This window comes from Leiobunum rupestre, chromosome 5, assembly GCF_980474605.1.
Source record: "Leiobunum rupestre chromosome 5, qqLeiRupe1.1.hap1, whole genome shotgun sequence".
NCBI classification, from domain to species: domain Eukaryota; kingdom Metazoa; phylum Arthropoda; class Arachnida; order Opiliones; family Sclerosomatidae; genus Leiobunum; species Leiobunum rupestre.
This window is the reverse complement of record NC_143388.1, coordinates 42,495,995-42,522,572: the sequence shown is the minus strand read 5'-3', so window position 1 is coordinate 42,522,572 and position 26,578 is coordinate 42,495,995. Positions and strand designations below refer to the sequence as shown.

The 26,578-nt window shown below is 34.2% G+C and overlaps 1 protein-coding gene across 2 annotated transcripts; it reads left to right on the top strand.

The window, feature by feature from the left end:
- Positions 1–87: 87 nt before the first annotated feature.
- Positions 88–25,783, top strand: dysc (whirlin protein dyschronic). 2 transcript variants are annotated; one of them, XM_090175618.1, is made up of 20 exons: positions 88–186; positions 1,440–1,553; positions 2,189–2,531; positions 3,442–3,682; positions 4,149–4,313; positions 5,543–5,758; positions 7,281–7,457; positions 11,011–11,136; positions 11,611–11,891; positions 12,953–13,220; positions 13,555–13,650; positions 16,641–16,700; positions 16,762–16,972; positions 18,610–18,786; positions 20,591–20,754; positions 20,819–21,067; positions 21,688–21,861; positions 23,434–23,562; positions 24,175–24,477; positions 25,020–25,783. In XM_090175618.1, exons 3-19 carry the CDS (start codon positions 2,239–2,241, stop codon positions 24,391–24,393), a joined length of 3,246 nt encoding a protein of 1,081 aa, XP_090031744.1. In that variant the 5' UTR covers positions 88–186; positions 1,440–1,553; positions 2,189–2,238; the 3' UTR covers positions 24,394–24,477; positions 25,020–25,783. The 2 variants fall into 2 exon arrangements, with proteins under 2 accessions (XP_090031744.1, XP_090031745.1); XM_090175619.1 differs by lacking the exons at positions 88–186; positions 1,440–1,553; positions 2,189–2,531 and adding an exon at positions 3,156–3,203.
- The last annotated feature ends 795 nt before the right edge of the window (positions 25,784–26,578 follow it).

Here is a 26,578-nt window from a genome sequence, read left to right as displayed (position 1 = left end):
CCAATAGGCTTAGGTTGCGAACGGTACCGTAGAATATACCAGATACCTCAACGTCTACCTTTACTGTCCCCGGATCTCAGTATCTTCTGTTGGACTAGTCGCATAATTATCTTCTCAATTTTTTCGTTTGACAAACAAAGGCTTAGAAAATTAAAAATGGTAGTGTTGAATATGGAAATTTCAATGGTAATTACTCAGGAAATTTTAATGTTTTGGGGTTGTTGGTTTACTCATTATCCTTTTAACATAAAGTTTTGCCATGTTATGTTTTTACTTGGATTTTAAATTATTAGCTGTTTTTAAATTGAAAGGGTGCTCTGTCTGGTGAACAGTGATAGTCCTAATTTTCTAACTTTGCTAATGCAATGATTTTCCCCCCTATATTAAAATAAAACAGTTATTTTCGGTGGCTGACCAAATCAAGAACCTGAAGAAATCCGTTTTTACGAAACCTATTAGTACACTTTGATTACAAAATGTTTATAGGTCTACTTAGTAAGTAACTTAAGGCTGTGTATCACCATAAAACACTGACTAACTAAAAAATTAAAATATCCATATATTTTTTCTCATTAAATCGAGGGCCATTAGATGGCTACCTGGCAATAATGACCAGTGGAGTAAACGAGGGATGGTTTTTGTTCCACATAGAAATATATTTTGAGTGGGACTATTGCTATCTTGTAGCTTTAACTTTAATACATTTTTAACCTTATTTGGATGCATGCGTAAAAAATTTGTCAATGTTACTGAAAGTTATTGGTGTATGTAATATAGTAACTCATAAGTATGCGAAAAAGTATTTTTCTGTAATGACACCTAGTTCAAAGGATGTAAGTTAAGTTCATAAGAAAATACACTATACATGTACATCAACATTTTAGATGTGAAGTGGAAATTAGGGAAGCCCCACATTATAACGGTGTCGGAATGCAAGTTAAATTTTTCATGCTAGTGTCTTTGATATGCCAAGTTTATCTAGTGGGTTGATATTGTGATAACACGTTTACCTTTACCCTGTTTTTTTCTTTTTTGATTGGTCTTATAAAGAAATATATGTTTCGAATAAACAAGAAATATAACCATAACCGTATGAACCTGTTTAGTCCATTTATTCTATGTTTGTGTGAAACAAGATCTCATTGAAAATGTTTCAACGGAGATGTTATTACATATGTCATAAACGACAGAAAGTAGCAAATGCATCTCTAGATGCTTAGTTCTTACAGAGTAGTTTCTCTCTATAAATAGAGAAATGTCATGATTCAATGTAACTTTTACGTTTAAACTATGAAGTATCCTTTGTTTCAAAGATATAGTTAATATTCCTATTTCAAATCATCTCGTAAAGAGAAACTAGGAAAACTGCTTAGAATGCTTGAAACTGCAGTTTTTCAAACACATTGCCTTTTCAATTTTATATTTTTTTCATTTTTTAGCTACATCATTTTCTATATTTTTGTAAGAGTTCAAGCATAAAATGAAATTCAACTATCAACTAAGAAATGTCTTAAAGTAAACATCATGCTGTAGATGCAAACAGTAGTAAAAGTGTAAGTTAAATTTGTTTTTCTATAGTTAAATAACTCTGAAGCAAATGAATATCAGTCGAATCCTTTGAAGAAACCTATTTTCCACTTAATGCCATAAATATTAAAAATTGAGAACTTTAATCAGTGTATATACATAAAGTCTCATTAAAATTGTTTACATTTGCACTTAGTTTTGCTGAAGTGGTATGACCTTTTTTTTTAGGCTAACTACTTGCAAACCCCTCGCTTAGAATTTTTCTGATCATGTATGAATACTAATTCTTATTTACATTGTTGGATTTTTATGAAACAAGGATTAGCCATGTGCTATCGAGGAAGCCTCTGTATTGGTGGCTTTTCAGAATTATGTGAAAAGTTCTTTTCAATATTCCAATCTCAATTTTTAAATTTGTGTTATTATGTGCTTCCCAGTGCTCGAAATGGAACGTGTTTTCTTTCAAAACTTCCGTTTATACTGAAAAGCGGGAGCTGTGCATTAAAAAATAATCTATACAAACCAGAATGATATGAGGAAAAATTTAAACGGATCTGCGTTCCGGTACGTTTTGAGTCCATTTCGAGCACTAGTGTTTCCCCATATTTTATTTTTAGAGTTTAATCATGCCTAACGATATAATTCTATATAATTTTTGTAGATTCATCGTCATTTAATCATCATCATCACTACCATCATTGAGCGAACAACATGTGGAATGAAATGGGGCATGCTACAAAGCATGGCCTAATTCAAACACATGGAGAAAGAAGGCCTATACGTAGTGACAGAACGTACTTAAAAGTGCCGAGCTCTGATAGTATTTATGATAGATCTTATCGTAGAACCTCACTTTCGTCATCAGCATCGTCATCTCAACTTTTGCCTGATCTAAATGGAAGATCCTTGAATGCTCTACAGCCTGCATTGGCATCTACTACCTTAGCAAGTTACCAACAAACCGTGTATAATGATGAGATCTCTGATGGTGGGACTAGATTTAGGTTTGTAGTATCTTTTTAACATGGGTTTAAATTTTATTCCGAGGCTGTGGGCAAATTTCCTGGCCTTAGGCTATTTTAACATAGTTTACGTCTATTATGTAACTTAACTCTCATATCTTTTTTGGCCATTGAGATAGTAATAAAAATTAATACTATCTTTGTTGGTATCAAGCCATGTAAAACGAGTGGTTTTCATTCTGGTTAAAATGCGGAATCTCAGGCCATGGTTTTTATTCGGTGCATAAATATTTTGCATATAACGATACACTATTTGAAACCACTCCGAGAGTGACCCGATTTTGTCTCCTATGTCATCGCTCTAGATCGGAGGACTGATCTAAATTGCTCCCAATGTAATACAAATTTTTAAGAGAGAGGGGTAACGTCTGCTATCTCCTGAAAGTCAAACAAAAGTGTTTTGAAGTTCGTATTCCATTGGCGATACGAGCAATCTGAAAATTTCGCTCTGTCTCGAGAGACGGGGTACCTCAGATCAATCCACGAGGGAGCAACAGGGTCAATGGATAACGTGAATCCGTCTCAGAGCCGCTCCTTTTTCCCTAATGGAATACGTTTCGTTTTTCGGGGAGATCCTAGACCACTCGGAGCAGCCCAATGGAAAACTCTAAAAAGTGTCATGGCTTAGTTTAATCGACATAACAGACACTCATGGTAAGCTGAAAATATTTGGAATAACCAAAAGTTGTACCAGGCAATTTTTGATACAAAATAAATAAAAATTATTCCTGGTAACAGATGAAAATTCAGTTGGCTTTGAGGGGTTGGAATTAAAATTTATAGATTTTTTCAAGCTCGTTAGTTAATTTCTTTTTCTTGTGTGGGTTGTTCTCTTTGCTCTAAGAATATGTTGCTATTAAAATATAAACTTTTCTGTGATGCTTTTTTTAAGGTCATCATCTCCTCTGCCAACTTTCAAGCCGAAGGCCTCACCTAGTCGGCATTCAAGTTATAAATTCAGTAATGAGACTTCACCTAATGGATTGGGCTCTTACGAAGAAATGGATTGCTTGATGGGACATTCTGATGATATTCCATCCGAAGATTTGAACCAGAATGAAAATATGCTCATCAGAAAGTTGACCATTCGTAGATCTTTACCAGAAAAAGATTCTTTGGGATTCACAATCAAGGTATTATTATTAATAATTAATTAATTATTAATTACTATCTGAAATATGATATGTATCTAATGAGAGAAGTATCCTTCTCCCATGAAATATACCTTCGGAGGCTTCCGCTGATTTTCCAAAATACTTGAAAAAATCTGTTTTTCTTATGCTTTCAGCTAAAAAATATTGGTTATTCATTGTAATTTCGTCATACCAACCATCGATACTTGGAATAATACTGTGGGTAACCCGGCCACTGGTAATTGGCTTTACAAGTCACTAGTTGACTTAGGCCTATGGTATTAGCTTAGCTGATCATTATTATTATTATTATTGTGTTAAGCCGTGATGAAGTGTATTGGTTTGCCAGGAAATCCGTACGTTGAGTCTGCAAAGGTACATGTTTTAATGGCCTGTATGGATACTACTCTCGTAAGATTGTATACTCTTTTTTATTACCTTTAAAAGTGGTACTCCACACTTTTAGGTTGGAAGCTCAGCTAGTAGAAGAAAAAGCAGGTTGGGAGGCATATACGTACACCGGGTTGAGCGAGGAAGTGCTGCTGATAAAGCTGGTCTCAAAAGAGGCGACCAGATACTTGCGGCTAACCATTTATCATTCCTTGATGTTAGCCTTGATGAAGCCTTAGAGGTATGGTGTAGAAAATGCAATTATCAATTAGACTTATAATACTGGTAACTTATTTTAATATCATACATACCATTTTAAATATTTATTTCTTAAGCCAAGAAACAAATCTCAACTCCCTCTCCAGTCCAATAAATAAACACGTCAGTGGGATATTGGTCTTAGTTGGCCCAACTGCAAGTTATGCCAGGCAGACTTAGTATTAATATTTCTTTCTGATAGGGTATATAATTGCTGTAAAACTTTTTTGTATAGTGTAATCCTATGATATTCTTCTATAAGTTTAAGCATAAGTGTATAATAAACATAAGTATGACACTTCCTATTCAATGCAAATTTTTAATGATAGTCTGTTTCGCCTATGACAACGTAAACCGTTATGTACCGACGGACTGATAACTGTCCACGAACTGCTCCTAGTATTTGGAGGAAGCCCGGAAAATTGCCGCCAGTCCCCTGGCAGCTTTTTATACGGATCAGCCAAGGACTATTAAAAATTGAAATGATTTCAAAAATAATGATGAATTATTGAATCGGAAGATAAACATAACTATTATAAACACTGGCTCCATTTCTGAAGATATTTTTTTTCGAATTTCAAACCTAAACTCGTGTACGCTCGTATTTCTCGCCATCAAACTAACCAACTATTTTGCAAATTTAAAGAGTAGGAAGGAACGAGTTTTCTGTTCGGAAACTTCCTATCTCGCAATCACTCCCCGACAGGCTATCATTAACCGAATTTGTTCTTTGCCATACTTATGTTTATTATCCACTTATGGTACCGGTCAAGTTTCAGGTTGAGATTTGAGTTTTTTTAACTTACTCAAGTTTTTTGCCATTTTTAACTTTTGGTCATTTCTCAATATGGAATGCAAAGAAGCATCCGCATTGTAACCATTCTATTAGATGAAGAGTGAGGAACTAAAACTGAACTAATTGCTGTTTACATTAGTTTAGGTTCAGGCAGTGGAGCAGCAAAGACAACCTAGCCCACCGCGAAACTCTTTTCTGGGTTTTGGTATCTAGCATATTATTTGATAGGAATTTAGGGGCCCCCTGAAGCCCTGTGGCGGTCCTGCATTGCAGGGCCTGTGGGGTCCTTATTATCGCCACTGGATTCAGGATTGTTCCGTTTTGCTCTTCAGTTATTGCAAAGCTTTATTTTAACATTAATTGGTGAAATGTTCTTAGCGGAGAAGAGTTTTTATTAGACAAATGCTACTTTTCAGATTCTTCATTCCAATAAAACTATACAATTGACTGTTCTACCACCAAGTCCATTTCAAAACATTCCAGTAACTTTGCCGCCATACTTATCAGGAAGCACTACAATACACAGACCATCAACAAACTCTCCCTCCCCGGGTGCGCATTCAATGCATCATTACTGGATTGACCCTACTGGGAGACCCGCATCACCTCCGAATCCCAAGTACTTACAACAGGTATAATAAGCTCTCTAGATCAATTTACAATTATAATACCTAATAAAAGGAGATAATATAGCTTAGATAGCTACTACCAATTAGCTAATCACTAGCTCTTAACCAGGGCTAACTGAGAGCTAGCCACTCTTAAGTTAACTGACCATATTGCACTCGTTTGACTGCTGAAATAAAATTTGCTCTATTATACAAGGTGTAAAAAAACAATCCAGTGCTAATAACTAAAAATGTGTTTTAACTACGAATTTGAAATTTCAGGTTGTATCTTGACAATGGAAATTTGCATGACCTTGAACGATGTCTTCAAGGTCATTCAAAATTTATCTCGAGAACCATTAACGATATGAAAAGTGTTCCATGTCTTATTTTAAGTCTAAACAGCTTTGACCATACCTAATTTGATGAATAACAAGTCGAGGAATTATAGACAAAACAAGAAGTTTGTGATAAAAATAATGTACCAGAGACCACGTTGAAGGGCTAATAACTCTAAATGTACTCATTCTAGTGTATCAAAATTTGCTAGACATACGCATCTGGTAGAGGGTCTTTAGAATTTTTAAGCCCCTACCACCTATACTACCTCTTACCATCTGGTAAAATGCATTTGGGGGATTTGTGTATAAGTTTCAGTTTTTCACCACCAGATGGATTCATGTTGCCAGTTTGGCCAGTCATTAGCCTAACGTTAAAATCCCACTCGTTTCAAACTTAGGGGGGGCCTTAATAGTCCTATGGTCCTGAATAAGTCAACCTCAGTTCAAAAACCAAACTTAAAATATACTTGAATGTATTAAGACTGATTTAGATGTATTAAAAACAACTTAAAATAAGATTTGCTTTAGACTCAATTTTTAAGATTTATGTAAGACTTGATATAGACTTCTTTTTTTTGAGCTTATTTGAGACTCAATTTAGACCCACTTTTTTTATTGGTTTTAAGACCCACTGTTGGTCACTTTTTTTAAGATTAAATTTAGACTCACTTTGGTGATTAGTAGAAGACTCAATTTAGGCTAGCTTTTCGTGATTTGTAGGCAACTTAATGTAGACTTGGTTTTCGTGATTTGTACAATACTTTAACAGTTTTTGATCAAAACTTTACTTGGGAAAATTAAATTGACTTAGCTATCCATACATGGGATGATGGGACTAACCTTTGCTTTTAAGGAAGAAAATTAACACCCTTCCTTACACAATTGAATTTTATTGCTGCCTGATCACGTTTTCTGGTTACCATGACAGCAGTTTGTGAATTTTTTTATGAAACGTTAGACTTTTACTTCCGTTATCCTAAACTGACCATGTAGCAATAAATTAAGAAATTTTGATTGTAAAAGGAAATGAATTTTCTTTCTTAAAAAGAAATTTTAGCCCTCTAGAAACTGCACAATTTTATTCCTATCACCATATTTTCTAGAAAAAACATAGGTTCTTATAGCTTCTTCCCCTTTTTATATAGTTCTCTCTCCAGTAGCTCTCATCACCTTTTAAATACCTCCATTATTTTATATGATATTAGGAAATTGCTGATTCTGAAGTTCTTAAATATGGATCTAATGACACGTCTCCAGTTGGGTCATCTTTTGATCACAGTGATTCAATTCATTCACCTTCAAAACATGATCGTCATCTCAGTTTTAGTCATCATGCTGCGTGGAAGAAGTCAAAAAAGTCAAATGAGAGCTGCGTAAAAGTGGTAATACAATTTGTACTATTATCAAAAGAAAATATTGAGATAAAGTCTTATAGTGCCTTCAGATTTTACCTTCCATGGACCATGCTTGACGTACATCCTTTTTAAAGAGCTATCGATCATGTGGTCTTTTCCACCAATAGAAAAGCACTTTAGTAGATATATTTTCCCGCAAAAAGTAGTGCATTCCGAGGAATTTTGGGACACATTGTTTCGGTCCTCACTTTCGACGTCTCTAATCATCCGCTTCTGTTTCAGAAACGCTAGCCTAGTATTTTACTTCGCACTTGGTTTTGTTTAGACCTCTTTTAAAGATTTTAATTAAGTGAAGACTTCCATCCCTCAACAACTACTCGCCAATAGCTTTAGAGGTTACATCCAGTTCGAAAAAATCACTTCATAATTCTTCAATATTTAACCTTTGGCTAGTCATTTTTCATGAAACCAATTAATATGTTCCTTTCCTAGCTATAAAATTGAATGTCAACTAATTAAAAACCACGAAAAAAGTCGTATTATTGTATTTAAAATGTCGTATTTTAGGTTCAATCATATTACTTTATATACTTTATTTTGAAAAATTGTTACCCAAATTATGGCAATAAAACAATCATAGCTCAATAAACATGTAACCATTTCGCCTTCCCAAATAGTATCCCATTAAGGATGTAACACGATTAGGGTAAGCGGTTACAAGTTAAGGTTCGGGCTAAGCCAGTCTTATAAGTGAAAATCACCACAGGAGTTGATTCAGTCAAAAACAGGTTCAATATTCAGAAATATAATCACACTTACAATAACATCGGAACTACCTCGTTCAGCCATAATATATCTCGGGGAAATCTTTATAATACAGAAGGAAATTCTTAGGGCAAAGATTAAAAACATACCAACGAGGGGATACAAAACGTTGACCCGGAATCCTCATGGGCAACCATCTCCGGGCGAGACAAGGAGAAAGAGACAATAAAATCCCGTGGCGCAGGACATTTATACTGCCCACGCTAGACTGCTATACCTCTAGCGGCTGATAGCGAAAATAACTAAAAAATGTTTGTATAAAAAATAGGAGGGTTCACTGTAACGGACCCGGACGCCATCCGGTGACCGGATCCGTTACAAACAATATAACTGATTTAATATAACTAAAATAAAACATAAGTACATTATTTATAACACTCGTGAACAGCGTGACATTCCGCGTGAGAGCAAGCCAAATACAAAAATAGCAAACAGCCCAAATTTTTAATCACCGGTAAAAAGTGTAACTTCACTATCGATGATTGGCTGTTAATGGTGGGATATTTGAAAATAAACAAATCAAATTACAACAATGAATTATGAAATTATTGCAAGCGATAGTTTGATATCTGTGTGTTTTAAAGCGAACTATTTTTACCGCGGCAGAGTACATCGATACACTTAATGTTCCTGAAAAGTGGCAAGGGGGAAGGCATCAACAAAGCCAAGAATTTTTTACCTCTCAAATAAGATGTCACAGGTCGAGGCGATAGTATTAGACTTTATCTCAATTTTTACTTTTGCTATTATCTCTAATCATCATCTAATGGTGATGAGCTCCTTGAGCCAGGATATTATATGTATAATAAGGTACCATTGCTATGGTGCTAAGGAAGCAGGAGGAGCTTAATCTACATTGAATAGAAGCCGAACCGCAAAAAAGGGCTATGTTCTATTTGAAAATTAACTTGCCAGAAAATGGATTTGTGCAATCTAAAAAATAAATTATCTCGGAGTGTTTGTAATTTTCATCTAGAAACTGGTCTAATTGTGTATAAACACACTTATTAAGGTTGTTAAATAGAGCAAAAGTGGTAAGTATACTTCTATTTGAGCCAAGCACAACTTGCTTATTTCAGTCTTCCTTAGACTTTGGTGTGGATATGTAATTTCTAGGCTCAGCATACTTATAATTTGGAGTTTGTGCATCATGGGATGTTGTTTATGTTTTCAAAATCATATTGGCACCTTTTGTTACGCTATATTTATCGTACTTTAAATTCTTCCTAGGGGTTCTCTAGATAGCTGTAACATTTAAAAATAAAACATGCGGAAGGAGAGCTCCTGTGAATCAAAATAATTGTTCTGGGTCCAGGTTAACGTTTAAAATTTATTCGCAAGAATTATCGTGCCAATGGTCAAATGAATACACCATTACAATACAGGAAAATATACACTAGGAATTCTTGACTCCTTTATCAAAACCGTACACTTTCAATCCCCAATCTATTCCTGCCCCAAATATCTTCAAGCTACCCTCCCACTAAATACATATTTTTCCCCTACACTAAATAAATTCAATTAAAAACCTTGGTCTCTAATAGGAATTGTTTGCCACTGCCACCGTTTTGTGACGAGTTCTGCCCTTATTTTCGCTAAAGCCCAGCCATGTATTAGACGAAAGTACTTATCTCTTCGTTGGGTACCATACACCGATGCACTCCTCCGGAAGCGGAAAAACGTAGATTAGTGAAAAGTTTGGCCACAGGTGTAGGTTAGTAGATAGAAGGTGATGGTGGACGATGACTTCGATGAAGAGTTTCGCACTTTCCCGATTTGGACAGATTTGTCTCTTTTTAAGTTAATACTCTTTTTAAACTTGATGAACGGAAACGAAGTCTTGTTCAAACTTATTTTTATAAAACTCTAGCCTCCCAGGCCTATGAGAAAAAACCAGCCTCCCAGGCTAAAGTCGTCGGATGTCTAACTTCTGGTTTTATTTTCTTTTTTTGGATGTCTCGGCGCATGAAATCTCGTGCCATGGTCATGGGAGGAGCTGAGTTCTGGCCAATCCAAACATTTTAGCGGATTAAGAGAAGTGTCCATTTTCTTATTATTTAGTTTATGGCGAGAAAGGGTAAAAGTAGGTTGAAACCTGTGCGTTTGTTTTATCTGGGGTCATTTGAAAGACTTAAAGGGGCTCCAAAGTTCGGTGGCAAAAAAAAAGAAAATTGAGCATGCTTTTCCTTCCCCCCAACCCCTCACTCGGCCTTGGCAGAGGCGGGCAGAGTTAACCGTAAATTTCGCACTTTACTGACTTTACACACATTTTGCCACCGAACTTTGGAGCCCCTTTAAGTCTTTCAAATGACCCCAGATAAAACAAACGCACAGGTTTCAATTGGGAGATCGGGCCAGCCACACAACTGGTCCACTTCGTCCTATCCACCTCAAGGGGAATGTCACATCCAGGTGAGGTCTTACATCTCGACTGAAATGGGATTGTGCTCCATCATGTAAAAACCACATTCGTCATCTGGACCCAAAGAACACGCCCTCGAGTTCATGACGTTCTTATCCGAAATAGATTTCCTCTCCTTTCTTAAACCTTTATTACATGTTTTTGCAGAAGAAAATGAAATTTACATTTACTTAAAAAATAAAATACCTTTGTGGCATTGCGAACAACTTTTTTTGGTAGAGGCAGTTTGGCGCTAGATAAAGTATCGGCAGCATCATTAGACCAATAGTCCTATTCTCTGTATAATTTTTTAGAGTGACACATTCTCGTTTTATTTACATTTTTCTCAAACAGGTCGGTTTTGAGGTTCGAAAAGGTGAATGTTTTGGATTAACCATTAAAGGAGGCTCCGAGTATGGACTTGGAATTTTTATATCTGCAATTGAGCGACACTCTGTGGCTGAAAAAGCTGGACTGCAGGTAAATTTCATTGGATTGTGATACTCATTAAGTCAAGGTCACAAGTAAAATTATTGCTAAAAGCTTGAATTTTTTTAACATAATGAATACTTAAATGTATCATTTCACTCTGTAAAAGCGATAGGTTTATAATATTTTATATCTGGCCATTCAGCACTCAATCCCGCCCTCAATTATAATAGTGCCATGAACCTTAAAATCAAATTAACAAATAAATGTAAACAATTTAGGTTAAATTGTAAAACTGTATGATGTGTAACATTTACTAATGCTTTTACAAACCACTTCCGCTATATTGTGTTAAGTATTTGTAAATAGCCTCTACTTGAAGAACATTTTAGAGGTCAAATCTTTTAAGCAATTAAAAATAATTGAAAGTATAACACTAATTACAAAATAGATTAAACCTTTGCCCATGTTAACTTATTATGACTGTTTCTTTACTTTAATGTAATGAATGTGAAATGTTTTTAGGTGGGTGACCAAATTTTATCTGTGAATGATGTTGATTTTCGAAATATTAGCCACCAAGATGCGGCAGAAACTCTTCAGCATAGTCCTAAAATGAGAATTGTTATTCGCCCACTTGGTAAAGTACCTCAATCTTTTGTCTCTGCGGACAAATCTGGAGTTACTGTTGCTACTACTTCCTCTCTAACACCAAAAAACCTTTCACCAACTAATAACTCTTCCTTCAATCCTTTATCAAATATTGGGAACCAGTTCACATCACTATTAGAAAATAACCCTAACAGGTGTGTGTTAACTTACTTTGTATAAACTTAATTTTTCTTAATAACATATTGATGGCGTTTATTGCGCCCTAGTTCACAAATAATTTGAGTAGCAAATGTTTGTCTTGTTGTTCTTATCTGATTGTTCTATTGGCCAATATTTTGTGTTGACCTCGCTTTCTTTTATTTAAATATAATTATATAATATAAGTATTAGCCAATCTCCAACCAAAACTTCTTTGAGAACTATACACTCTTTTACGAAGTCGGCCATTTCACTACAGGCCTAATTTAAAATAGTACAGGCAAGGGCGCCTGCACGTGCTCATCAGCTCGAGACGTCGCGTGCACTTGACCGCGTGAAGCGGCCTTGCTTGCACTATTTGAAATCAGACCTGTAATAAAATGGCAGCTGTCACAAATAAGGATATAAAAGAGTGTATATCTCTGTATCACAAACATCGAAATACAGAGCAAGTTTACCTAATTTCCTAATTAAAGCTGGGAAGTCCGTCCTTCCTCTAAGCCCCCAGCTAGTTGAGTTGATTGTACAATTCTTAGTGTGAGAGTTGATCCACGATTGTATGACACAATTCGAAACACAAAGAGACAATCTGCAAGCTTAATACACTACAAGTATAACGCTTGAAGGGTGTGTATTGGCACCCGCAAAGAAAATCGAGCCACCTGGGTTTTTATAAAAGTGTCTTATATTGTCGCTTGCCATTTTGAATACCGATCACTATGGTTACCAATTTCACGTGTTTAATTTGTTTTATTTTCTCTATTAATGAAAAAATTAAATTAAATGTAAACCGTAGGAGTACCACGGAGTTAAACCATAGGGACCTCTGCATCTCAGGCTGGAAGAGTGGACATATATTCATAGTGCGATTCACTCACTTTTTATGTTTAGAACAATTTACAAAGTGTAGGTGCTTTAAGGCGATCGAAGGGTACTGATGTCTTTTGCAGACAGACAATCCTTCGGATATATTAATTTTTTTTTTTCATATTTTTTCTTGTTATGAATTGAAAACTGGAGGATTTTGTGACCCCACTTATTATTTACTTGGTTATAGGTTATCAAGACATAGTAGCTCACGAAAGAAACTTGAGTGCAGTGATAGTATTTTAGACAAAGTAGTTCCTCAAAATGCAGCATCAGCTACACAAGAATCAGAAGAAAGTATCTTAGCAGAGCAAAGAGTTGATGCTAAAGCTGCTCAGCTTTTAAGCCAAGGAGAACTTCTTACTCTTTCTTACTACCACAACGAATATGAAACTAAATCTATGACCATTGATGCCTTTGTTGCAGTGTTGCTGGAACTCTTAGAAACACCTGAAAAAGTAAGTCACTCAGTATACTTACAGTGTCGCATGTTTAGTCAACCTGATAGTTTGACTGAACATGCGACATCCTTGTGTTTGGTTTTCTTGGCACAAGTATGTCATGGTTTTGTGTGTAAAACATTAAATTAAAAAGTTTTGGAACTAAAATATTTCGTTTTTTTTTAAATTTCGTTTTAGGCATATTGTTTTTGCCCCCACTCTTGTAAAAACATAGACACGCCCCTGAATCTATAAAATGCCCATCAAACATGCTTCACAAAATCTTTGATTTGTTTTATATTGTACCATTGTAGCTTAATATATTAATATCCTTAACATTTTTTATGTGCAGTACACCTTGATGACAGAAATCAGAAATTTAATCAGACCTGAAGATCTTGACAAGTTTGATGAATTAATTTATCGGAGGGAAGTCCAAGCCATGAAAGTGAGATGATGTAAAATTTACTATAATTCTGCCAAGTGTATTGTGCGCTATAATACAATCAAGGCCGGTTACATAGACCCATTTGCTTAAAGGGTTCCAACAGCCTCATAAGGGGGAGTTACACGTGTGCTTTCCCAAACCTGTCCAAGGACGAAGTACACCTATTTGGCCTTGTGACGTAGCTCCAGCACAGTTGACTAGGGACTCAACTTTTATAGCTACACAATAACCCATAAACTTAAACTATCATTGGCTTAGGCTTTAAATGAGAACCAACTAACTCTTGAGATCACAATTGTCGAGGTCATTGGTGTAGAATAGCAATTAAGTAGCCATGTTCTGGCTTTGATAAACTTCACCCTTCAACTTCTGCCAGTATCACTGTTTTCTCTCTGCTACTGCCTCTCTCCTGGCAGAGTTGCCAACCACCATATGCACAATAGTGATTTAAAGGCTGGACATGGATACAGTCTGGTATGCAGCACCATTCTCCTTTGGTGGGAAATACCGAAGATAACATCCTAATTTGTGGGGCAGGGAAGTATCATGGCTGGTGGAACCCTTTATTTATTAGAAGTATTATTAAACATACTAGAAAAGAAAAGTTTTTACAATACTTAGAAAAATATTACTGCTTATTTCACACTGTTCAACAAGACACTAATCTATATTTGTATGAGCTAGCATTGGTGGTAAAAGATTATAAAACAAACATTTACATGGTATAAAATACACAAAACATGAGACATGTCAACATGAATGGACATTAAAAATGTTGATTAATGCAAGGGCTAGGTTTCTTTAGAAATTCAGAAATACTCTTTTGAAACCTGAATAGTTCATTTCAAATATTAGCTTCAACATCATTTGGTAGTAAAATAAATATTAGCTTGCACTCCAAATATTTCATAGGCATAATTAATAAATTATCAAATGAGGTAAAATAAAAAAGTTCAAAGGATTTTTCTCTGAAGTCACTGTAAAACCAAGTTTTTATTTGGGAAATACTAAATCCTAGTAGGTAATATAAAAACGGCTTAAACTAGGATGTGTAAATATTTCCGAAATAGTTTAAATGGGACTTAAAACTTTAATGTAGTTTTTTTAAGTAATTAGGGCCTATATTGAAAATAAACTCAAACTAATATTTAACAAAATAAAACCAATTCCATCTATTCATCTTATATCAATTTTAAAATTGGTTAATTGCCCATCATGTTTTGGAATAGTGTTAGTAAAAATTTGCTTCGAACATATCTAGGGATGCACCGACATATTTACCTATTTTTCTAATATCGTTAAAAAAATATTTCCATGAAAACTTTTAAAAATAAGAAAATTCTTGATAAACTGCCGCAAACTTACAAGAAACATATTCGGATGTGCTCTTGCAAACATTTTTAATGAAAAATTATAATAAAATGATATGAAAGTGCACTGAACTGTCTTTTTTAATGATTTTAACGTATACAGTACTATTATGATAGGTAACTTTGTTAATATCGGCCTATATTTATGGTTGGCTGATATATGGACTATACACCTGTGCATCCCTAAAGATATCCGAGAATATAATATAATTTCAGTTCTAAAATCGAAATTATTTCCCATAAATATTAGATGTAATAACCTTTCCCTTACCAAAAAATAAGTTGGCTAAAAACCACTTACGACAACTTGTATTTCAACTTGGTTTTCAGTTTGTATTTGGGACAAATGCCTACTAAAAAATAACTTAAATCGTCTTTATTAATCAACTTATTTCCAACTAAACCAGAATCAACTTTTACATTTAACTACTTAAAACCAACTTAAAAATAATATTTAACTTACTGACTACTAAAAACCAACTAATTACAAACTTAGCAAAAGAAGTATTTTCCTACCAACTGAATAACAACTTATTACCCCTTCAACTAGTAACTTGAAATATGCTGACAACTTGAGCTTACTTAATACCAAGTTAATATCAACTAATAATTTGTATACAAACTGAAATCCAACTTATTTTTTGGTAAGGGTTACAGGATCTATACTTTATTAGTTATACTTTTATTTAAGGTTTAAGTAGGGATGTGCGGATAAGGGTTCGCCAAGACTTATCGGTTCGGTTAATTTTCAGATACTTTTTTTGAAGTATTTTATAATTTTGGTTATTGATTTATTACTTGAAAATTATTATTTTTTATTTGGTTGGATTGTCTTATCGATTATTTGAATTTTCTACTATATATCTGAATAAAAAAAATAGAGTATTGAAGTTATTTTAACACCTAAAGCCACTTTTCCAACTGCAAATTGTTGGGGGATAGGTTGGGAGCAGAGAGTTAAAGAAGGAGCCTATCCAAAGTGATGTCAGATGTTTTTGAAAACACATTGGGCAGCTGCTTTCTGAGCCGATTAGAGGGGGGAAGCCACTTGCTTTGATGGAGAGAAGCAGCCAGCTTTCAAAGAGAAGTTCTAGTTTTACTTTCTCCTCTCTAACACTCTGGTTAGTTCCGTGCAGACAGAGTACAGAATTGGATCGCATGAATTTATTGTAGTTTTACAAAACAAAAGTCAGTTAATTGTTTGAATAAAGATAGTGAGCAGGGTTAGTTAATAATAAATATTTGTTCAATTTTAAAAGTTATGGTAATTTTTTTTTAATAGCAAATACTAGACAATATCTAAGGCTTTATCAATTAACCAATTTTCTTTTTTAGGTTATCTAATTGTTTAGTTTCCTAATAAAAACGATTAATCTATTTGTATTCGAAAATAAACTATTAATCTATTAAGAAACCGAAATTTCTCAAAATTGAAACCGATAAGAATTTTCAAAGTTTCCATGAACCGATAACCAAACTGAACTATCATTGGAAATTTAACTGTTATTCGATATCGATTCCGAACTGGTACCAAAAAGTATTGTCCCCACTTCCCTAGTTTTAAGGTTTCATATTTTCATTTTTATTTTGTGAATTAAGCACATTTGTATTCTTTCTTAGAGCAAAGAAGCTGTGAAGTATGTTGCTGAGGACATTGCTGATCAATCTGTTTCACCGTGTGTAAGTATTACGAAGTTTGAACTATTATATTTAAAAATCATTGAGTAAGATTGTTTTTTAGAAATCGCCTCGATCAAGTCTGAGAAAATTCCACCATTCTCCTGGTCATGTTTCTGAGTCACACTTTCACAATACTGGTATGCACGAAGAAAAGACTCCTGAATTTTTGATGAGAGGTGATCGTAATGATCTAAACACCCCAAGTGAAGATAGTGGTGTTGATCTGGCAAATGGAATAACAGGAATTGGACGCAATGGGAATTTGAAGTCGGGTATAGTGGCTACCCTTTTTATGTTCAACTTCATCCGCTAGTCTGTGTTGACCCAAATTTATTTTGCCACACACTGACAAAAACCGAGGAGTGAACACATGCAGGGTTCCACCAGGCTGTGAAATAGGATAGTTAGATAATGCAAAATACAGGGCCATTCTCTTTTAATAGGTGTTATCGAAACTAAAATTCAGACTGACTATGGGGCATGTTTCTATTACTCAGCCGGTGGAACACTTGAAGCCCTTTGATAACTTAAATTGTCATAAGTAGAAACAATACATATTCATACAGCGAGTGTTGCAGTGTCGTAACCTTAAATATTAAGAGCAATGGTCGGTAATAAAAATTGTCATTAAACTGTGGGATTTTGCCATCCATATTATTTTAAGAATCCTACAAGAGATTCTATAATCTGTACACATACAATTAGAAGGTGATCTAAGAATTTAGAGACAAGGATAGAGTATGAATCACCAACAAACTAATAATAATACAATTTGTTGTTCCAGCTTCTCAATTATAGACAACGCTAATTTCTTTCATGAAACTAACCTAAAATAAATTGATTTTTAGTTATGGTCAATGTAAGTAAGTGTGATCAAAATTTTTTTTTGGGAGTTTACTTGAAATTACTCCTAAACTATAAATAGCACCCTCTTAAGAATTGGTACCATTAATATGATTACTTTATCCAAAACAACTACGCAATCAAATTTAGTATAAAAAAATAGTTATTTAAATATTAATTATTTAATTTAACTGATCACACTTAATAAATAAATAATAAAGCTTTATTTTTAAACCAAAGTACTCAGATACTTAAATAGCTAGCTAAAGATTAACCTTTCCTTTTTAGTAAGTTTCCATCAAGAAAATTATAAAAAGTTGTCTTATAAACCATAAATTACTTTACCAAAATTTAACATTGATTAATTGATCATACTTACTCCACACTGCAAATTCCATTCTAAATTTTGAAAACCTCAAATTATTATCACAAATACAAAATTTTCCCAGCAGACAAAAAATTACGCAGACTACAAAATACCAAAATATGAAACCAGTTTGCCAGTTAGGAAAAAAGTTACAGAACATTTCTTTGGGCAAGTAGAAGCTAGAGTATAACGTTTTTTCAACTAAATGTTTTTTAAAACTAAATTTAATTTAAATTAATATTGAAAATATACAAAATGTATAAATAAGTATATTTCAATATCCGTTCATCAAATATTTTATTATAATAATATTTGGGGTAATAATAGGGGGTGATCACTTTTACCTCGACCATATATACGTTGAAGAGTATATAATGTCTGTTAAGGATTCATTCAGCGCAAAAGAATACATGAAAATATATATGTCTATGTGGCTAAAATTTAACATCATGAGTTGGATTACATTGTTTTAGAGGGGTAGTGCCATCAACCTGAATTATTTCACATTTTACATTCATGCTAATGATAATCAAAATCCAGTACCAAGTTGCTTAGCCAGGTTTTTGGTTTGGAGGGGATGGGGACCCAATTGAAAAAATTGCTACGCCTCTACCAAACAAACGTTTTTTTCCATGGAAAATTCTCAGTCTTGAATTATGAAAGTTTGCGAAAGTATGCATTAAATTATATTTTGTTTAGGAACATTAAGTAATAACTGGAAGCCATCTTATTGTGGCCCACGCCATTCTTTTGATTTAAGAGCTACAGGGTCAAGGATGGTAACCAATGCTGCCACTGCCAAAAGAAGAACTATGCTTAGGAGACACAGTAGTGGAGGAGAAGGTGGTAGCCATGATGATAAAAGACAAAACTATGGTTAGTTTGTCCAGTAATTTTTACGTCACTCATTTGTATACTGGTAGTTGTTAAAATATAATAATAACAAAAATAATAATAAACTTGGTTTTCAAACTTCTCAATTTGCTCATCAAACCACAAATGCGTGTACAATGCATCCCAGCTCAAAATTTGTGTATTTATTATTATTAGTAGGGTTGTGTGGCTGGGCCCACCTAACCATTGTGCTAATATGTATCCCCCAAAAATTAAAATATTTTTTGTGTTTAAGTTTAATGGTTTTATGTCAGTATGTACAATTTCACTAGTTACAATGTCAGTAGGTGGAATTTTTATGCATACCAGCCACCTTGATTATAGAGAGAATGGGGTTGGAGCCAGGCACCAGAGCAAATTGAATGTGCAGTCGCTAATAATATAGGTTCTTTAAACAATCAACCAGTTAATATATACTTTTTCAAACTTGTATTTTAAGTGTAGTCCATGAAAGTGCATTAATATTTGGGGTTAAGTTGATAAAAATGAAATAGGTTGGGTGGCTAGCCTGGTTCGATCCCAGCTTGTGGTACTGGGTGAAAACTCGGAACAATTCCTTCTGTGTTGAGTTGGCCAGTTCTCTCCCCACTGGTTAAAGAAGTTTTCCTCCGAGTTCTTTGGTATCCCCTTTCCATAAAAACCTAATAAGATTAATTTTAATAGTAAGTGTAGAGAGCTGTTGGCTCGCGTGGCATGAAGGGCTTGCCACCACTCCTACGCATTTTAACCTGGCCATTTAGTCCTGAAAAAGCCCCATCTTGGAAGTGAGATTGTGGAAAGAGCTCTCATTTCTAACCTGTGCCTTCCAACATGCTCAAACCTTCAAACCGCATAAAAATCACAGACACAAATGACATGAGAGGAAGTCTCCTCCTCTTCAAGGCATGCCCTCCACATAGATCGAGATGCCTATTGAGCATTGATGCCTACCGAGCATTGATGCCTACCTAAGAGTAGGCCCGTAACCAATGTGATACTGCTCTTAGAGAGGGAGAGCAACTCAATTAAGCCCCCTCCCCTTACCAAAAAATAAGTTGGCTAAAAACCACTTAGGACAACTTGTATTTCAACTTGGTTTTCAGTTTGTATTTGGGACAAATGCCTACTAAAAAATAACTTAAATCATCTTTATTAATCAACTTATTTCCTACTAAACCAGAATCAACATTTACATTTAACTACTTAAAAGCAACTTAAAAATATTATGTAATTTCCTGACTACTAAAAACCAACTAATTACAAACTTAGCAAAAGCAGTACTTTCCTACCAACTGAATAACAACTTATTACCCCTTTAATAGTAACTTGAAATATGCTGACAACTTGAGCCTACTTAATACCAACTCAATATCAACTAATAATGTGTATACAAACTAAATACAAACTGAAATCCAACTTTTTTTTTGGTAAGGGTCAATATCCAGAAAAACAGCTAGAGCTATTTCTTTGAACTCAATTGCACATTCAAGGCAATTTGTTATACCATGTAGGCTAGTCTCAGTATATTTCCCCTTTTGACAAACTATTTTTCATTTCACGTTTTGTAAAATCAGAGTGTGCTACTAACACTAGTGGCTTAGGGAGTAAAGTTAATTGTCATCCTGATCTGTTACCCTGGTTAAACAGTATCCTTTGCTTTTGTATTGGGTCGCAAGAGACATCCTAGTTTTATTCTTTCTCATACCCATTCGTACTTACTCTTTGATAAGCTTTTGCCATTATCACCACAAGCTAGTTCAAATATTATATTTTTTTATTTGTAATTTATGTTTTTTTTTTAAATTAGGAAATCAAAATACTGTAACTTGGGGCTCAGGAGTTGAGGATAGACGATGGAGCATAGGAAGTGAAGTTCCATTTCAAGATGGACCAGACTACACTGGAGATAATGGTCAGGTTTTAGGACCAGATGTACCTACTGTTACATTTGATGATCAGGTTCATACCAGGGTATGGTCTCCTCATTTTTTAGGATAACTTTTAGCTAAACAGTTTTATTTAATCATTACAATAGGAAGAAAGTCCTTGTCTGCCAGCGCCTCTTCCAGTTCCCATTGCTGTGCCTTCTTTAATGCCACCTTCTGTGATCTTAAGCAACGAAAAAGGAGTATCAAATGTAGTGCCAGAAATGGATCATCATTTGAATTCTGGTCTTCCAGTTTGCAACGAATCATTTACTGAAGAATCTGCATCAGTTGATAATAATGGGGCAGGAAATGAAGACAATTCTTGGCTTCAAATTCCCTCTCCTACTCATCCATTGGTATGTTTTACACTTTAAAGGGTTCGTTCCACCAGCCACGATAGGGGATTCAACCCTGTCCAACTTAGTTAGTTTCTGTATCTAACCTCAATAGGCTATGGTTCTTAGACCACACAAATTTATCGTGTATTACTGTGATTTCTCTTGGTTCTCTTTCCTTGGACAGCTTTTGGAGGGGCACGTGTTTTTGTCTTACTAGGCTGGTGGAACTCTTTTAGTAAAAAAAAATGTGATACAACAAAAATTGGCTAATGTATGAAACATGTCTTACCTTTTTTGAAGTACAAAAAAGTATCAAAATGATAATAATAATCAAAAAAGCAACCCAGTAATTTTAAAAATTATTTAATTTTAGTTTACATTACTTCATTTTGAGACAATGCATCAATTTTACACAAATGTATTTGTATTCCAGTTGAGATGTTAAACGCTTTTAAATTTTCCTCCATTTTAATGTTAATTTATGGCTGAGATTCGTTAATTTTCTCAATACTCCCTGTGGAGGGTCATACTGTAGAAGATGCCTAAAAAACCTTACACAGATTAAACTATGTAAGATTTTTTAGCATTAATTAAAGCTAGAGAATGCCCTTCTTAAACCTTTCTAAATATTAACATAGGTACGAAGACATAGGTCATTACCAGATCCTCACACAATAAATTCTCCTCGAACTGAATCTCGAAGATTTAAGAATTCTCTTGATTCTACTTATACCACTTCCCAGAATTTGCATACTGACAAAAGTCACATGTCGCAACCTCAACAACATAGAAGCTCTTCTGTACGGTTGCCGGTAAGTCAATTTAGCAACTGTTAAATTTCCATTGTTATTAATATGTAAAATTGAGTATAACCAGATGGTGTATCGATTTGTACCTTTACTCTAATTTTTTAAAGATGTTGTAATCATTCTATCCATATAGAACATTATACTTTATTAGTTTTAAAGTGGTACTTCAATCAATAGCACTTAGAGGCAAATTACCACTTAAAGAGCAATGCAACTTGGAAGTTGTGTGTATAACAAAATCTTAGTAAATGTAAAGGGGGCATAGGATGGGGGTGGCAAGCCCTTCATGCCATGCGTGGCAACAGCTCCCTACACTTTCTATTACTGTTAACCATCAGTATGGCTTACGGTTTATTTTCACATCAATGATCTAAGGGCTAATTTAAAGAAAGCATCCATTCTGGATACATTATCAGTTTAAATTACAAAATATCCGTCAATACTAGTAAAAAGTAAACTTGAGCTCCCAAAAATAATATTCAAACACAACAGTGGATAAAAGGACCATGTTGCGCTTTAAGTTGTTAGTTGTCAGTAAAGCCTTTTTCAAATAAAAGTGATCTCTACAGTGTTTATAAAGGCGGTTTCTTGCCAACGTTCTAGGCATGTAGATTAAATATTATTATATGTTTGGATTCTTCAGAATATTAAAAAATATGAAAATTCAAGTTATAAATTCTTTATTTGGGATATCCTCTTCAGCATAGCTGATTTCCAAGTGGGTTCCTACTACTATTTGCAGTAAATTAAAATTAAGTTGCAATAAAAAATATGAAATACACGATTGAAAAAAGTTCAATCACTAAGAATCCACCTTATAATGTAAAAATGTATTTGGTATTCACATTTAAGTTGATATTAAGTTGGTTTTAAGTGGTCAGCATATTTCAGTAAACTAGTTAAGTTGGTGGGAAAATGCCTTTTTCTTTAAGTTGGTATTTAGTTGGTTTTTAGTGGTCAGAAAATTACATATTATTTTTTAAGTTGGTTTTAAGTTGGCTTTAAGTGGTCTTTATTAAGTAACATTTTAAGTAAGTTTTTAGTTGGTTTTAAGTTGGTGTTAAGTTGTTTTTAGTTGGTTTTAAGTTGGTGTTAAGTTGTTTTTAAGTAGGTTTTTAGTTGGTATTTGTCTCAAATACAAACTTAAAACCAACTTAAAGAGTTCTTAGACCACTTATTTTTTGGTAAGGGGTATCTCCATTTGTAAACAAGTTAGATTTTAATCTTCTATTCATGTCAAGTCAAAATTAGCAAAACCTCAATGTAAGACTAATATGCCTTCTAGGCCTTGGTCATCCCTTTTAAAGCTTTTTGTACTTAAAAATTTATCTAATGGTTTTAATAGATAGTTTAAATAAAATTGTACTAAAATGCAGTGCTGAGTACCCTAGTGTCTAAATATGGTGAAACGGAAACTTACTACTACCCAGGATGATAACATGCTACTCAGTTAGAGTGCAAGTTCAAGTCAGAGCTTGGCTAGAATGTCAGTCACATATTTAAACAATAGGAAGTGTCATACTTATTGATAATATGTTACTTATGATGGTATTCATATTTAAACTTTTTTTTTAGGGTCACAGAACAGTTCCAGAAGGAAACAATTTTAGAGTGATTGTTAAAAAATCACGCCCATTACTAGGGATTGCTATTGAAGGAGGAGCGAATACCACCCAACCACTTCCCCGAATTATAAGTATACACGTAAGTTGATTTAATAGAGTTTTAGCTCCCTATTAACACGTTGAGTTAAATCTCGTCAAGGCTCATATATTCTCATGATGATTACAAAATGGCAGTGCAGGGCTATTTCTAGACCAAATTAATTACAAACGGTCCACCCTTACCAAAAAATAAGTTGGTTTTTAGTTGGTATTTAGTTGGTTTTAAGTTGGTTTTTAGTTGGTATTTAGTAGGTTTTCACATTTAAGTTGGTTTTAAGTAGGTTCAAGTTCCCAGCATATTTTAATAAACTATTTAAAGAGGTAATAAGTTGTTTTTAAGTTGGCTCATTTTTTGAAGTTGGTTTTAATTTGGTTTTTAGTGGTCAGATAATTACTTATAATTTTTAAGTAGGTTATAAGTTGGCTTTAAGTGGTCTTTATTAAGAGGTCTTTTTAAGTAAGTTTTAAGTTGGTTTTAAGTGGTCTTTATTAAGAAAGCTTTTAGTTGGTTTTAAGTTGGTGTAAAGTGGTTTTTAAGTAGGTTTTTAGTTGGTATTTAGTTGGCATTTGTTCCAAATACCAACTTAAAACCAACTTAAAAAGTTACAAGACCACTTATTTTTTGGTAAGGGCAATCATATTTTATTTTCAGGCAAGTGGTGCAGCATTTGAAGCTGGAGGATTAAAGGTCGGCCACATAATTTTAGAAGTGGATGGTATAAAGATGAACCGTAAGCGACATGAAGATGCTGCAAAATTTATCGCAGATTCATTTTATGGGAGTGAAAGAGACCAGGTAGAATTCCTCGTCACAGAAAAAGCTAGAACTCTGTTGGATTTAAGGCGTTCATCTTGCCTTCTGTTCGATTAAATGAAAAAGACCATGAAAACTTTGGCCTGCACATTTAATGAGCTTAAATATTTGTCAGTTTTGGAGAAGTACAAAGAGGTTAAGGTATTATTATTATTAGTCCTAGGCTGGCACTAATGATCGAATTTTAATTAATTTATTCTTAAATTAATTAGTTTTAAATAGTACTGTTAATAATTTCAAATTTGAATTTTATTATGGGCCGGGCCAGCCAATTTCAGCTAGAAATGAGTAATGATAACATGTAATTGGGTAAAATTGAAAATATCAAGGTATTGAGAATTGTTTTATTTAATTAAAACGGGTCTACCCTTCATATCAGCTAGTGTAACCCGGCCACCTGTTTAAAGGCATTATAAGTCACCAGATGACTTGGGTAGTAGCCTTGATGATTATTACTTTTATAAATTGGATACTTGTACCAGGTGCAGCTCCAAAGCCCCCATGCCCCCCCCCCTGAAGCTGTATGAGAAGAACTATAGGGTTTCAAGTTTTTATCAACTAAATAATGCTAGTTACCAGTACTTGGTAATATCTGGTTCCTTGAATACTATGAAATATTGGGTAGCTTAAGATTGATCAGCGATTATTTTATAGTTTATTAATTAACAATCATTTATTTAAAGGAACTTTTGGTAGCATTCATTTTCTGCAGGAATGCATAGAACGTACTGGGAATGTTATCTGGACAGATATGTCTTCCTCCATCTCAGGGGAACTTTCCACTAATTTTAATTGATTACCTTTAATCCATCTCTTCCAAATGTATTTTCTTTATTCAAAAATTTACTAATAAATCCATGATAAAGTTGATACTATTCATGTATACTTTTCGCTTGTTCTGGTATTTCGGGGTAGTTTAAAAAGAGTCATTATACTCAGATTCTGTGGTGGCCAATAGCTTGAGTCATTTTAGAAGATAAGCAGATGATTTTATCAGTTTACTCTCTTTACACCACCTTTCAGAAGGAGTAAAAAGAGTAGCCCTAAAAACCTGTAAAATCTGGAACATACGAATAGTTTATGGTGTAGAGGAATTCTCAACCCCGAAACAGGCTAATAGTTCATTTTAGTGTTAAAAGAGTACCCCTTTAGTCTGAGAACAGGCGAAAAGTATTCACCGATTGAAAATTTTAACTGAACTGAAAAACTTTTTTAAGTGAAATATTTACCTCATAATACTACTTACAAGGAGACGACCCGAGGTGATAATCACCGATTTTGTTCAAACTCGGGTATAGCATACACCTCCATGTACCTTAATAAACCTGCAAGGGAAAAGTTGCGACGGGCTTTCGTTTTGCCATAGCAACCGAAAACGTTTTTGACAACATGATTTGGGATTTTTCCATTGAAAATAACATGGGAATCTAAAGGATTTTAAGGGTCCCCCCTGGGTAACCTTTTAAAAAGTGAAAAAATTAGAAAATTTCAAAAACGTTAAAAAAATTTTAAATTGATTTTAAAAATTTTATTTGATCAAGTTTAAATGCAATTTGGACAATTGGGGGACCCTGTAATCCTTCAGAGTCCCATGTTATTTTCAATGGAAATAATTCAAAATCATGTTGTCAAAAACGTTTTCGGTTGCCATGGCAAAACGAAAGCCTGTCGCAACGTTTCCCTTGCAGGTTTTTCAAGTTACATGGAGGTGTACATTATACCTGACTTTGAACAAAATCGGTGATTATCACCTCGGGTTGTCTCCTTGTTAGAGTAACTAGTACTTCAAATATTCACAGACTCTTACCATAGGAACATATGGAAGATAAACATTCCAAATACCAGTATATATTCCTGCTTTCTGAAAAATATTATTTAAAATTTACTGAATAGAAATTATTGTACAATAAGCCAGTTTCAATGATCAGCATCAACATATCTTGGCAGTAAAGTGTATATTATAAACATATGTATAATGTCTTGCGCAAAGAAATACGCAACAGCCACATGAGATAAAGCAAAAAAAGCACACATCAAAAGTCAATGATGGGTTCACCAACGAGCTGAGTGCCTAGAGAAAAAATATTTTATGTAAAACAGCTTGATTTTCTAAAATAATTTATACCACATCGTCAGAGGTAGTACAGGATACTATTCCCACTTCTTGTTGAATATGCAGATGGCATCTGATTTTTACAAGGATGATTTGATGATGAACAAGCTCTTACGGGGGTTTAGGGTT